At 41.6% G+C, this 13,132-nt stretch overlaps 1 protein-coding gene across 4 annotated transcripts in view; it reads left to right on the forward strand.

Annotated features, from left to right (window-relative positions):
• The window catches only part of UNC80 (unc-80 homolog, NALCN channel complex subunit), a 227,977-nt gene that overhangs the window by 172,961 nt on the left and 41,884 nt on the right, over nucleotides 1–13,132 (forward strand). For all 4 annotated transcript variants that reach the window (XM_046019112.1, XM_046019110.1, XM_046019111.1 and 1 more), the window contains 5 exons: nucleotides 803–1,071; nucleotides 3,137–3,271; nucleotides 4,744–4,882; nucleotides 5,762–5,858; nucleotides 10,170–10,340. In XM_046019112.1, coding sequence (XP_045875068.1) covers nucleotides 803–1,071; nucleotides 3,137–3,271; nucleotides 4,744–4,882; nucleotides 5,762–5,858; nucleotides 10,170–10,340 — 811 coding nt within the window. The remainder of the gene's footprint in view (nucleotides 1–802; nucleotides 1,072–3,136; nucleotides 3,272–4,743; nucleotides 4,883–5,761; nucleotides 5,859–10,169; nucleotides 10,341–13,132) is intronic.

A 13,132-nucleotide genomic window follows, 5' to 3' on the forward strand; every position in this document is an offset into this window, starting at 1 on the left:
CTAAGTGAAGAACAGATGTTCATATGAACTTCAAGACAGAGCTCATGTACAGAAATCAGGACAGTGGTTTCCTCTGAGTTGTGGGGGCGGTCATGTACAGAAATCAGGACAGTGGTTTCCTCTGAGTTGGGCGGGGGCGACATGGAGCTCCTAGGAACTTTCTGAGATGATGAAAATGGTCTATATATTGACTAGTGCATTGGTTACATGAGTGTGTATTTTTGTCAAAAGTCACTGAACTCTCCGTTAGAGATCTGTGCATGTTTGTTTTACTCTATCTGAATTACACCTGAATGGAGAGTTAGATAGAGACAGAGAGACAGAAAGAGACTCTCTTTGAAGCCTTGCCGGGTGACTCACTTATTAATCTGAGATATTCACAATTAGCCTCCCAGTGTTCAATGTCTTCTCCAGCCAGAAGCTCCAGAGCAAATGGTAGAAAGAGCTCTAGTCTGTCCAGGAGTTTAGAGATCTAGAACCAGACCCAGCCCTGCCATTTCCTTTCTGCAACAACTAACTTTTTTCTCAAAGCCACAGTGGAATCAGTAGCAACACGCTGCAAATGCCAGCCGTGTCTTGCCTACAGAGTCGAATCAAAGAGGTGATGACGGAAGTCCTTTGAGAACCAGGGAGTGTGAGACCAGCGGCAGCAGCGTGTGCTGGACGCATTTCCTCTGCACATCTTCACGTCCCAGAGTTGGAACAAATGGGAAGCAGCCGTGCCCTCTGGTTGGCTCGTCCTCCCACGCCGACAGGATTGGCGTGGGGCTAATTCTGTCTCTGCTGTTTCATGTTCTCACAGCTGGCAAGGAGCTGTTCGGCCTTGACACTCTTCAGAAAAGCTTGTGGATCCAGCTCCTGGAGGAGATGTTCCTGGGCATGCCGAGCGAGTTTCCCTGGGGAGATGAAATCATGCTCTTCCTCAATGTGTTCAACGGGGCTCTGATCCTCCACCCAGAAGACAGCGCCCTGCTCCGGCAGTACGCGGCCACCGTCATCAACAGCGCCGTGCACTTCAACCACCTGTTCTCTCTCAGTGGCTACCAGTGGATTCTGCCCACCATGCTGCAGGTGTGGCTCAGCCTCCTCACCAGAAAACCAACTGCCCGTACGGCAGGTCAACAAGACCTGTACTAAGACCTTTTAAGGATGGAGTTATCTGCTTTTGTGGCAGCCGAAAGTACCAAATGAAATCTCCCCCAGAATTTTCCGGAAGGTCACAATACCCTGTTCTATCTATCCTGAGGTATCCCAGACCTGGAATAGGCTTTCCTATTTCCTCTAGCCACTCTTGGAGGGGTTCCCAAAGTGAGGTCACTGAACCAGAAGCATCAGCATTGCCTGGGGATTTGTTAGAAATACACATCCTTGGGCCCCGCCCCAGACTTCCTTAAGCAGAACCTGTGGAGTCAGGGCCCGTTCATCTGGACTCTTACAAGAACTTCAGGGGGGTCTGATGCCCTAGAAGTTTGGAAATCACTGCTCTCTTTATTCAAATGTACTGCAAGTGTCCCGATGATGTTTCTCCTGAGAGATTTTCTGATCTCTGAATCGAGATTTCTGTTGCTATTAAACTTGCTATGCTGAGACTGCGGGAGGTTAATTCAGCAGCAACAATTTCCATGTACTCCGGTCTAATGTGTATCTGGCTACGTTTCGGAGTAGTGGCTGAAGTTCAGACAGAGCCTAAGGGCTCATCGTGGTCCTCTACTTCTATGGAAGTTTTAATAAAAATTATTAAACTGGGGGCACCTGGGTGGCTCAGTTGGTTAAGCATTCGCCTTGGGCTCAGGTCATGATCCCAGGGTTCTGGGATAGAGTTCCAGATCCCTGCTCAGCAGGGAGCCTGCTTCTCCCTCGCCCTCTGCTGGCCACTCTGCCTACTTGTGCTCTCTAGCTCTGTCGAATAACTAAATAAAAATTTTTAAAAAAATTATAAAAGTAATTTTTGCTTGTGCAAAGTGGAGTTTTTTCAGTCTACAGGGGCAAGAAATTTTCTTTAGTATCAGGCCTCTCCTATTTTTAAATAGTTTGAATTTTTTCTATTTTTATGACTTTTTTACAGATTTCCAAAAATAATAAATGCTTGTTATAAAATCCAGAAGATAGGGGTTCCTGGGTGGCTCAGTGGATTAAGCCGCTGCCTTCAGCTCAGGTCATGATCTCAGGGTCCTGGGATCGAGCCCCACATCAGGCTCTCTGCTTAGCGGGAGCCTGCTTCCCTTCCTCTCTCTGCCTGCCTCTCTGCCTACTTGTGATCTCTCTCTCTCTGTCAAATAAATAAATAAAATCTTTAAAAAAAAAATCCAGAAGATAAAGTTTAAAGGAGAAAGCAAAGATCATGTATAACCCTCCTTCCTAGATAACCATTTATTTATACTTCTTGAAAATCCTTACACACTATCCTGCCTTTTTTTTTGAACAAAAGTTGGATCATACCACGTGTTGAAGTTTGGTACCTACTTTCCTCATACCACACTAAGAATATCACAGGCATTTTCTCATGTAGCTACATTCAGTGCTAGAGCATACTTTTAATAGCTACATAATATTCTGTTGTTTGCATATACCATAATTCACTTACTATATCCCAATTTATGAATAGTTTCATATGTTTGAAATTTTCCACTATTGTAAGCAAAATTACGTAGGAATTCCTGTATATCCATCTTTGTACCTTTGTCCAATTCTTTTCTTGAGATAAATTCCTAGCGACAAACTCCTTAGGAAAAAGCATATTCACGTTTACTACCAAATTTCTCACGAGAGGTGTATATATCCCATCTACCAGTGTATTAAATTAGCTGCTTCTCTCCATGCTTCCCAAATCTATGAGGTCTTTTGTTTTGGTTTGGTTTGGTTTTTGTAGAGAGAGAGAGAGACTGTGAAGGGCAGGAAGGGAAAGTGCAGGGAAGGGGAGAAGGAGAGAATCTTAAGCAGTCTCCATGTTCAGTACAGAGCCTGGCACAGGGCTTGAACTTAGGACCCTGAGAGTATGACCTGAGCCAAAATCAGGAGTCAGATACTTAACCGACTAAGCCACCCACATGCCCCTCCATAGCTATGAATTTTAAAAGCAAACACAACTCTGATAGGCTGTTGAGGCATTTTCTGAATACGTGGCATCTTTCCACAGGTGTACTCCGATTATGAAAGTAACCCCCAGTTGCGTCAAGCCATCGAGTTTGCCTGCCACCAGTTCTACATTCTACACCGGAAACCGTTTGTGCTGCAGCTGTTTGCTAGTGTGGCCCCTCTCCTGGAGTTTCCTGTAAGTGAGCTCTGGGGAAATAAATGTAGACCCACCCCATGAGAAAAGCAAAGGCTCTTTTCGTTAGAGTCTGCTGTAGCAAGGGAGTTCGCCACCTGGGTCTTGGCAAAGACTCAAAGGCAGTCAGAGGAGTAAGAAAATTCCATGGTGGAGAAAAGGGAAGGCTTCAGGTATGCCCTGATTGGAGGCTGTTGGTGTGGGGGAGCTGTAAGCAGGCTAACTAGATGTGGGCCAACCTATTTAATTGGCTAGGGGTACATATTTGTCTTTCTCTGATTGGTCTAGTTGAAAGCAGGGACAAGGAAGGATCAGGGGATCTGTCAGTTGTCATCAAGTCCTGGACATTTGGGGGCCAATGGTTAAACGGGTTATTGTTTGGTTTCCAGTAGAGCTAGTAGTCTGACTTCCTACTAACCTGACTTGCAGCAGGCTGGCTTCCTGGGTGGGTTACTGGGGACAATGGTTTGGTTTCCTGGGCAGGTTACCACAGGTTATAGATCAGAGTTCTATTTTTATATATGACCTGTTCATTTGTTGTCTGTTTGTATAATCAGCGTCTCAGCTCTCTTTCTTCAACTGGCGGGATACGATTCATAAATTATTTCTCTTCATTTTTTTTCAACCCTCATCTCCGCCTGTAGGAGATAGATAGGCCAACTCCCCAGTTTTTTATACTCGATTAATAAAAAGGAAGAGATTCCTGATTCTCATTCCTTTCTATCACTGTCTGGCACTCACGCTGCTTTTCTTTTTCTTCAGAATGCTTATACCACATCCCATGTCATGCATGTGTTGCACTGATATCTATCTCCACCATACCCCAAAATAGAACTTAAGCTCCTTTAAAGCAAGACCTTCATCTGTCTTTCTGTTTGCTTTTGGTTTGTTTTTAGTTGTTTTGTTTGTATGTCTTTTTTGGTTTTGTTTTGTTACAACCCCAGTTTACAGAATTGTGCATGGCACATAGTAGAAATTTAAGAGTGATTTGTTGTTTTAACAAATCAACGCCATTTTAAATAGATTTGAGATGGCAAGCATCTCCATTTGGGAGTTATATTATCAAACAAGACCTGAAAACTGCCCAGAGTTGTTAAAATAAGCATCTGTTTCCCCAGACATATTTGAAGTGTTCAACTCCTACATTACAAAAGTTCCTTTGGGAATGCGGAGTCCTTCCACCGCGGACCAGAGGAGACGTTTACATGAGTTGTTCTGGAGGTCCACATATTGCTGTATTTTTAGGAGTTTGTACAAATATCTCTTTGTACCAGATTAACATTTAATAGATCCCTTGAAAGCCCCATGTTCATTCCAAAAATCATATACCAGCTTTGCTGGATCCTGGGAGCTGAATGCCAGATCGATGTAAAAATTGTTATCAGTGGTGGTGTATGTGAGATTTGAACTCCTGATCAAAGCACATTAGCGTTGAGGCAGAAATCAATAAACTAAAATAGCCTTTCTCCATACAGGATGCTGCCAATAATGGACCCAGCAAAGGCGTGTCAGCCCAGTGCCTGTTTGACCTGCTGCAGTCCCTGGAAGGGGAGACCACTGACATATTAGACATTTTAGAGCTGGTCAAAGCTGAGAAGCCTCTTAAATCATTAGGTAAAAACAAAAGTTGCCCTGACCTTCCCTTTGTAGATTGTAATTTTTTTTAAATAATTCTATATTTAATAGTTTAACCTAAATCAAAACAAGGGAAAAAAATGGAAGAGTGGTATAAATTGAATGAGTAGCTTTCTTTTCTCCTGTTTTTTCTTAAATTTCTTGAAAATCTTAGGGGTGTTTGGTTGGCTTAGTCTGTTAGGTTAAGTGTCTAACTCTCTGCTTCAGCTGGAGTCAAGATCTCAGGGATCAAGCCCTCAGATCCAGGGATCAAGCCCTGCAATGGGCTGGGTACTCAGCACAGTCTGCTTGTCCCTCTCCCTCCCCCTCTACTCCTGCCTGCAAGCCCTCGCTCTCCCCCCTCCCCAAAAATAAGACCTTTAAAAAATTTTTTTTAATTTCTTAAAAATCCTAAAGAGTATGGAATTCTGTACCATGGAAATTCTATTAAAATGGTGTCTGATACTACACTGCTCTAGTACCCAGTGCTCAGAAAATTAGGTTTTCCTGGACAATTCTAGGTGACTAACTCTCTAAAATGGTCTTTTATGATCATGGAATGTGTAGAAAAAGAGAGAATTCGAAGATAAAGTCTCATGTCTTAGACATCTGCATGTCCTTGGATATCATCTAGTAGGTCAGATTTTTTTCTAAACTACCCCCCAAAAAGCACTTTTATTTTTCATCTGATTATTCAAAATTGGGAAACGGAATTTTTAGTCCCTTTAGATGAAGAAATTAATCGTGTTCACAGTTTGGGAATAAAATCTGACAGAGAAATGGCTATAAGATATAACCGGAATGTTAAGAGTGATCATTTCTCCTTTATCCCTGGCGGACTCCATTCTGATTTTGCACCTTGACCTTCTGTCCCTTCAGATTTCTGCTATGGAAACGAGGACCTGACATTCTCTATAAGTGAGGCCATAAAACTCTGTGTGACCGTGGTGGCGTACGCTCCGGAGTCATTCAGAAGGTAATTCAGCCCTTTATTCTGTGCCTCGTGGTACGTAAATATGGCTAAAAAAATAGAAGTGAGCAAACACAAAGGTTACATTTGCTGATATCATCTTGTAATATTCTGGCAAGGATGTTTTCAGTAACGACATCTAGGAAACTTACCATAGCAGGTTCTGGAAAAATACAGTAAATCTTCATTAATGTAAAATACCTAAAATTTGGAATTTGTGCAGCAGCTAAGATACTTAGTCTTGTTTAGGAAATACTGCCCTGTCCTGTGATACAAATTAATAGCAAACAAAACTCCAGGGCAAACCATTAAATTACTGAAGAAAATGCTTTTCATGGAGCAATAAGAACTCCTTTCACACAAAGAGCAAGAATATAAATCTTGCCTGTCACTTTGCCAAGTGTAAGGAACACAAAGGAGTCACATGGCAGGTGTCATCCCTGTTACAGGATGTTGGCTTTGGTCTGATTTATGTCCTAATATGCGAAATGGAAATCAGTCTCATCTTGCTGTCAAAGAGACCTTTTAGAGGCAGAGACAGTAATCCAGATGAATCGGGATAGCCCCCTGTTATGTACTTACAGATCCTTAAAAATAATAGAGCTACATTCCTTTAAATGCTCCCTGAGTTTGGCTTAATCAACTCTCTTAATGACATAATCCTCAATTATATCAATATTAGGCAATCTCTCCCTCTCGACTTCTCAATCTACTTTGATCTTTTCTTGTAATGTCTAGCTCATAAACAAAATCGCAGGTTACATGCTATCATATTTTTCGTACAAGGATCAAGCTTGAAATAGGACCGCCTTGAAAATTCAGTGTGAAGGAAAGAAATCCTACCCTGTTGCCAGCTCTTGCGAGAAGAAGGAAAATTGCAGAGTTGATTTTGCTGGTGTATCTTTGTCAGTTTGTCTCTCAGATTAGTCTTTCTCCCCCCACTAGAACAAAATGAGTAAAGAGGCAAAAAGGGACCAGGACTCAGATTAATTGAATGCTCTGTGCATGAAAAATGAGTAAGAAATATTCACCCACCCCCAACCCCCAAGATTCCCGGCTTTTTTGGTGTTAATCAGTGGGGATTAAATATCATGCCTGTGGTGGACCAGAAATGTGGCTATGGCCCTCAAGGGAGCAAACCTGCAGTCTATAATGATGGTCCTTCTCCTTCTTTCCTTGGGCTGCTCCTATAATATCACAGCTCCATAAATGGCGTGACAAGGGATTGAAACCCTGTGTCAAGTTAACTCCAAGCCCACTCTATCTGTGGGTATAAAAACACTCCCTATCCTATTTTCTATTCCAAGTGTGTCCGTACATTGTTAGTAGGGTGTCTCAGAGGAACTGCCATGAGAGGAAGTGATATCAAGACACTGCAGTAGTAAAATGCAGAAGAAATCTTCTCTAATGTCAAAATGCCAATGACATAGAAGACCCCTAGATTTAACTAAAAAATTTTTCCATTATCAAATTTCTGGTGAGACATGAAATCCTCTCTCAAGTTAAAATCCAAACACGCTGAAATCAAAAGGAATTCAAGTTCGCCATCAAATTCTCTTGTCATTGTGAGCTAAAGGCCAAAGTCCAATATTGTTAAGTTAAATTAAAATTAAAGAAAGAATTATCCTCCCTAGTTCCCTATTCTGTTCTGTCAGAGGGGTTCCTGAATTTCTGCGTAGAATCAAGGTATCTCAAGCAGCTGTCCCCTGGGATGTCTCTCAAGGAACAAGTACAATTCTTATAACACTTCAGCATTGGTAACACCAACTCCCTATTGTACTTAAATTTTTAAAGTAAATGTATTCTACTTAAATACAACATTTATACAAAAAACATTTTGAAAAATAATAACTTTATAGTTGTACCAATGTTCATAAAGTTAACCCATCTATACAACTACCACTCAAATGGAAAAATCAGAGGAGCCACTATCCTACATCACAAATCATCTTTGTCTATTTCTGAACTCCATTCAAGTGAAATAATATAGTAGGTACTTTTTAATGTCCTGCTTTTGTTATTCAGTATTATTTTATGAGCTTCACCCACATCATTGTGCATTACTAGTTTGTTCTTCAATATTTAATGTCTATGCCACAATTGATTTCTCGTGGACAGACAATTGTGTTACATCCAATTTGAGACCATGACAAATACTGCTGCAGTGAATGTTTTTGTATGCGTCTTTATGAGCTCATGTGTCTGTATTTCTGTAGGTGAAAAGGCTGTGCTAGATCGTGGAATATCTGTGTGTTTTGCTTTAGTAGATACTACTCATTTTCCACAGTGGCTGTGTCAATCTCCATTCCCACCAGTGGCGTGTGCGTGTCCCAGTACTCGGCTGCCTCATCAGCATTTGATACTCAGGCTTTATTTTAGCTATTTTTTTGGGTGATAGTGATATCTCATTATGTGTTTTAGTTTTCATTTCTCTCTTCCAAACTGAAAGGTTTGGAAGCTCTCCAGATGTTTAATGGAATTGGGATAGCTACTTTTGCAAAGTGCCTATTGAAGTCTTCCACCCATTTTTAAATGAGTTTATCAGTATTTATTTTATTTGATATGTAGAATTTGTCCAAAGAGTCTGATGTAAGTACTTTGAGCCTATATGGACTGGGGTGCTGGTAAACATTTAATAACCAGCTCTCTGGGGGAGATACATAACATTGCTGATACATAGCATTGCTAATTTGCTAATATCTAGAAATGGCTGAGTATGAGATGCCAGCCTGACATCGTTGGACATGGGGTTGGAAACAGTTGCATACGTAGACTGTCTTGACCTGCTAAATGTCCACTCCAGCACACCGCTGGTTATATGCATTTCAAATAACATCTCTTACTCTGTGACTTACAATTTTACTCTCCTAACATTATCTTTTAATGTATAGAAGTCCTCATTTTAATGTAGTCTAATGTATAACTATTTACCTTACTGTTTAGTGCTTTCTGTGTCCCCTTAAGAAATCTTGGCTAACCCAAGCTTATGAATATATCCCCTTAAAGTACCTGCCAAAAGCTTTGTTGTTTTTACCCTCAATTTTTGGTATGGTGTAAAGTAAGAGTCAAGATTTCTTTTTCCCATATAGATACTAGTAAGCAATAGACAAAGTACCATTTATGGAAAGGTTAGCATTTCCCATTGCATTACAGTGTCATTCTTGTTATAAATCAAGTATCTGTGGATTTGTTTCAGATTCCTTATTTTGTTCCACATGTCTGTCTGTCTCTCCTTATGTTGTGAGGTCATAGAGAACAACAGCCTGGAAAGAATTCTTTTTTTTTTTTTTTTTCAAGAAAGAATTCTTGAGATGTTGTAAGGTGCAACTTAGTGAGTTTATTTAAGTAGCAAGGGGACAGGCCCTATGGGCAGAAAGAGCTGTACTTTTTGCTCTACGACGCTGGTGGTTATATGCTTCGTGCTCAAGGGGGAGGACGACAGGTAGGGAGTGTTAGATCATAAATGCCTTCTTTGAACTTTTCATAAAACTACTTTTGCAAGATTTCTCTGGTACTTCTCATTCAGTTCGGCATTAACTATGGCTGAGACACATAGGCAGTCATGAGACCCTTTAAGAATGTAGCAACCAGCATGTGTTTGATACCTATGGGACCTATGCAGGCTATAGGTCAGCCTTCCAGGCTAAAGGTGAACATCTTTCTGCTTCTATCCCTCATCACTTGCACCAATACTATGCTGTCTTAATTATTATAGCTTTATAATAAGTCTGGCTGGTGTTTGTTCTTACTTTTACCTTCAGTGTTTCAATGTACTCACATTGAACATGTATCTCTTACTAAGATGTCGTTGAGATTTTTCATTATTCACTCCAGTAAGCAGCCATTTTCCAACCTGCATCACAGACGCTGTTTCCACAGACTCTTTTCTCGAAAACTGCTTAACCTTTAAGAAGCCAGCCTCCCAGAGAAGGGTTTAATCTTGTCTACATTTTGTTTCAGCTGAAAAATCACTCTTAGCAAATCCCTGAGTGGCGGCCGTATTGATCGTCATGATGCTGGCTTCTCTAGACGGAGCCATAGCTCCGCCAATCATTCCATGGTCCCTCCACCAGCTGTCCTTTCGCTACTTTTCCCCTCCCCACCTATTCTCCCAAAAGGCAAGCAGAACTGCCTCAGCTTTTACTGGGTGCTCGATTAATTAGTGCATCAATTAATTAATTGGTGTCGGTCAATCTTCCCAGCAGCTTTACTAACTCTTGACTTGGGTGGGGTGGGAAGGGGCCTCAGAATCAGGCTGTTTATTGCTCCCAAGTATAACCCAGCCAACCCAAGTGACTGGCTTTTTGTTGATTAAAGTCTTCAGATGCTGATGGTCTTGGAAGCTCTAGTCCCCTGTTACCTACAGAAGCTAAAGAGACAGACATCGCAAGTGGAGACGGTGCCTGCTGCCCGAGAGGAGATCGCGGCCACAGCTGCTCTGGCGACATCTTTGCAGGCCCTTTTGTACAGTGTAGAGGTCCTCACCAGGTAATCCCGTCACAGAAATAGTCAGAGCCTCACATGGTATGTAGCTGCCAGAAAGAGGAAGAAAAAACGTGGCAACTAAAAATCCCTAAAACCCTGTCTTTATTGACATGCACCTGCCCAAGCTCAGCCCTTTGTGGCTTAAAGCTGCAAACATTCCCTAAGCTGTTTGGATAAATAATGCTAAGTACTCTGAATAATGAATAATAATAATAATACCAAGAACACATCTGCATGCACCTAAAACTGTCTGTGGCGGATTTAACCCAGTGGTGAATGAATCATTTTGTAAAAGGGCTAATGTAGTGAATGTGAAAATGTGATCCATATTTTATTAGCTTTTATATTATTTTATGAGACATGAAATATCTGTAATTCCAACTAAGCTGCCTTTTATTATTTTACTGTTTGTAAAGAGTTGTGTTTGTTTTTTTTTTACTGTAGTTTCAGAAACTACATAACAAAAGTAAACAACAGAATTTTATTCTAATGCTAGAATTCACAGATCCTCTGTGGGGCAAAGCTCTGTGGTTGCTGGGAAGGGCCTGAGGGATTTGGGCATAGAAAGGTACATTGACACGAGAGTTCAGCCCAAAACAAAGTACCAAGAAGTTAGCCCTGTCACATGGGTCTTGGGTGCAGAAGCAGAATGTGCTGAGAGGCCAGATGGAAACAGAAGGGATGATGGGCAGACAGAGTGAGAGGAGTGAGAAGAGGAGGAGGCAGGAAGCTACGCAGATATTTGGCTTGCCTTCTCTGTTCCCATCCAAAATGAGCTAGGAGATATTATTCCCCGGAGCAGAGGTGGGGATGACTTCTTCCTCGGGTGGTGTCTCTACTCCTCCATCCCATTTGGCCATATTCTTACCCTAAATTCTGTCTGTGATTTACTCCCACCAAAAGGCACCACCGTCTCCTGCCTCATCTTGCCCTATTAATGAGAACTAGCTGAAATCCCTCCACCCAGGAAGGACTTCTCTAGCATGTACCAGCAAGTGAGAGAGGGAAGGAGATTATAATTCATTAAGTCAATGTATGTTTAGTTTCTAATGATGGGCTATATTGCCAACCGAGGCAAGCAAGAGTGTCGCCCAAAGGCCTTTGGCAGACTGCTGGTGTTGAAGAGCCCATATGCACCTGGCTGAGGGGATGGGAAGTAGTAGTAGAACAGGGAGCCATGGCAGATCACCTCTTCCAATGGGACCCACTCCTAATGCTTTGACGTGGATTTCCTGAAAGTCCTAGAAGGAAGAAGCTCCTAAGGAGAAATGCCACTTTTACTCTTCCTTCTGGGCCTCTCTGGTTATATCACTAGCATCTTCATGCAGTTAGAATAGAGAAGACCAGTCAATTCTTCCCAAGGGCTGCCTTTGTTATTTCTCCTCACATCACGCAATCTCAGTGCTTCCCTCCTATCTATTCTTTTTATCAGGATAGGTCAAGTAACTTATCCAACATTGACTTACCCCAAATTCCACCAAGAGTGGAATGGATGGAGCACTGACATTTAAAATTCTGTGGCTCTAATATTCCAGTGTATTTAACATTCTCTTGACAGAAGGGAGAACTAACCTCATTGGTCAGCCAACAATAAGGTTGGCTTTGCCATTTTTACATGAAGATAAGAAGAGCCCCATTTCACTTCTGTTCTCCTAATTCCTTTACTCATGAACAAACATTGATAGTTACACACAAATAAGCATATTACTACTGTGTTAATGTTAGTTTTCTGTTGTTATATAATGCATTAGCACAAATTCAGAAGCATAAAACCAAACATTTATTATCTTGTATTTCTATAGGCCAGAACTGGGCAGGCTCAGCTGGTTTCTCCCTCAGGGTCTCACAAGGCTGAAATTAAGATGATAGTCAAGCTGGGATCTTATCTGAAGGCCCTGGGGAAAACAATCCACTTCCAAGGCCATTTAGGTTTTTAGTGAACCCACCATCATGTAGCTTTAGGTCTGAGGTTCCGCCTCCTTCCTGTCAGCCACGGCCACTCTCTACCTTAAAGAGTACCAGCCTTTCTTCCCACATGGCCCCTTCTGTCTTCCAGCCAACAATGGCGCCCTGAGTCCTTCTCATGCTTCAAATCTCTTTGTTCCTAGCAAGAGAAAACTGCTTTTTTAAGGGCTGGTGCAGTAGGATTAGACCTACCCAGATAGTTGCCCTTCGGCAGTGTAAGAGTTCGTAATCACAGGGGTGATAGCAGGGGGAGTGTAGGGTCCCGGAGCCATCTTTAAGTTCTTCCACAACAATGGCACAGGAAGAGAAGGTCTAATGTGATTATTAAAAGCTTACTTTCCAGCCACACCCAGCATACAGAAAATGAGCATCATAAAAGCAAGCCTGAAAGAGTTCATACAAGACTTGCTTTGGAAAGCTGCGTCATCCCTTCCATTGCTCTCAGAGGTCAACAGAGAGACAAAGATTACCTAGGATTTAAAGTAAACCCTACAAATATAAAACCTGTGAGATGATTCAAATCTATTTCTGAGCATCTAAATTACTGACTTAGAATAGATACTAATTTACTCATTTCTCTGGGTAGTCTTAAGTATAATTTTGCCTAGAAGGGTTCTTTCATTCTTTGATAGTTTTTCAGAAAAATAAGGTGGTTGATTACAATCTAGGTGGCCAAAATGTTATGTACATCTTTACCTTTCACTTACAGTCCAGAACAGTTAACTTCCTAGTAATCTGTCAAGTTGAAAAAGGAGCTCTTAACTCTCACTGAATCAAAAAGACTTAGAAGCCTGAGTTCATAAATGTCTGGTTTGAAGTGTCATAGTTTA

This window comes from Meles meles, chromosome 9 (genome assembly GCF_922984935.1).
Source record: "Meles meles chromosome 9, mMelMel3.1 paternal haplotype, whole genome shotgun sequence".
Taxonomy (NCBI): domain Eukaryota; kingdom Metazoa; phylum Chordata; class Mammalia; order Carnivora; family Mustelidae; genus Meles; species Meles meles.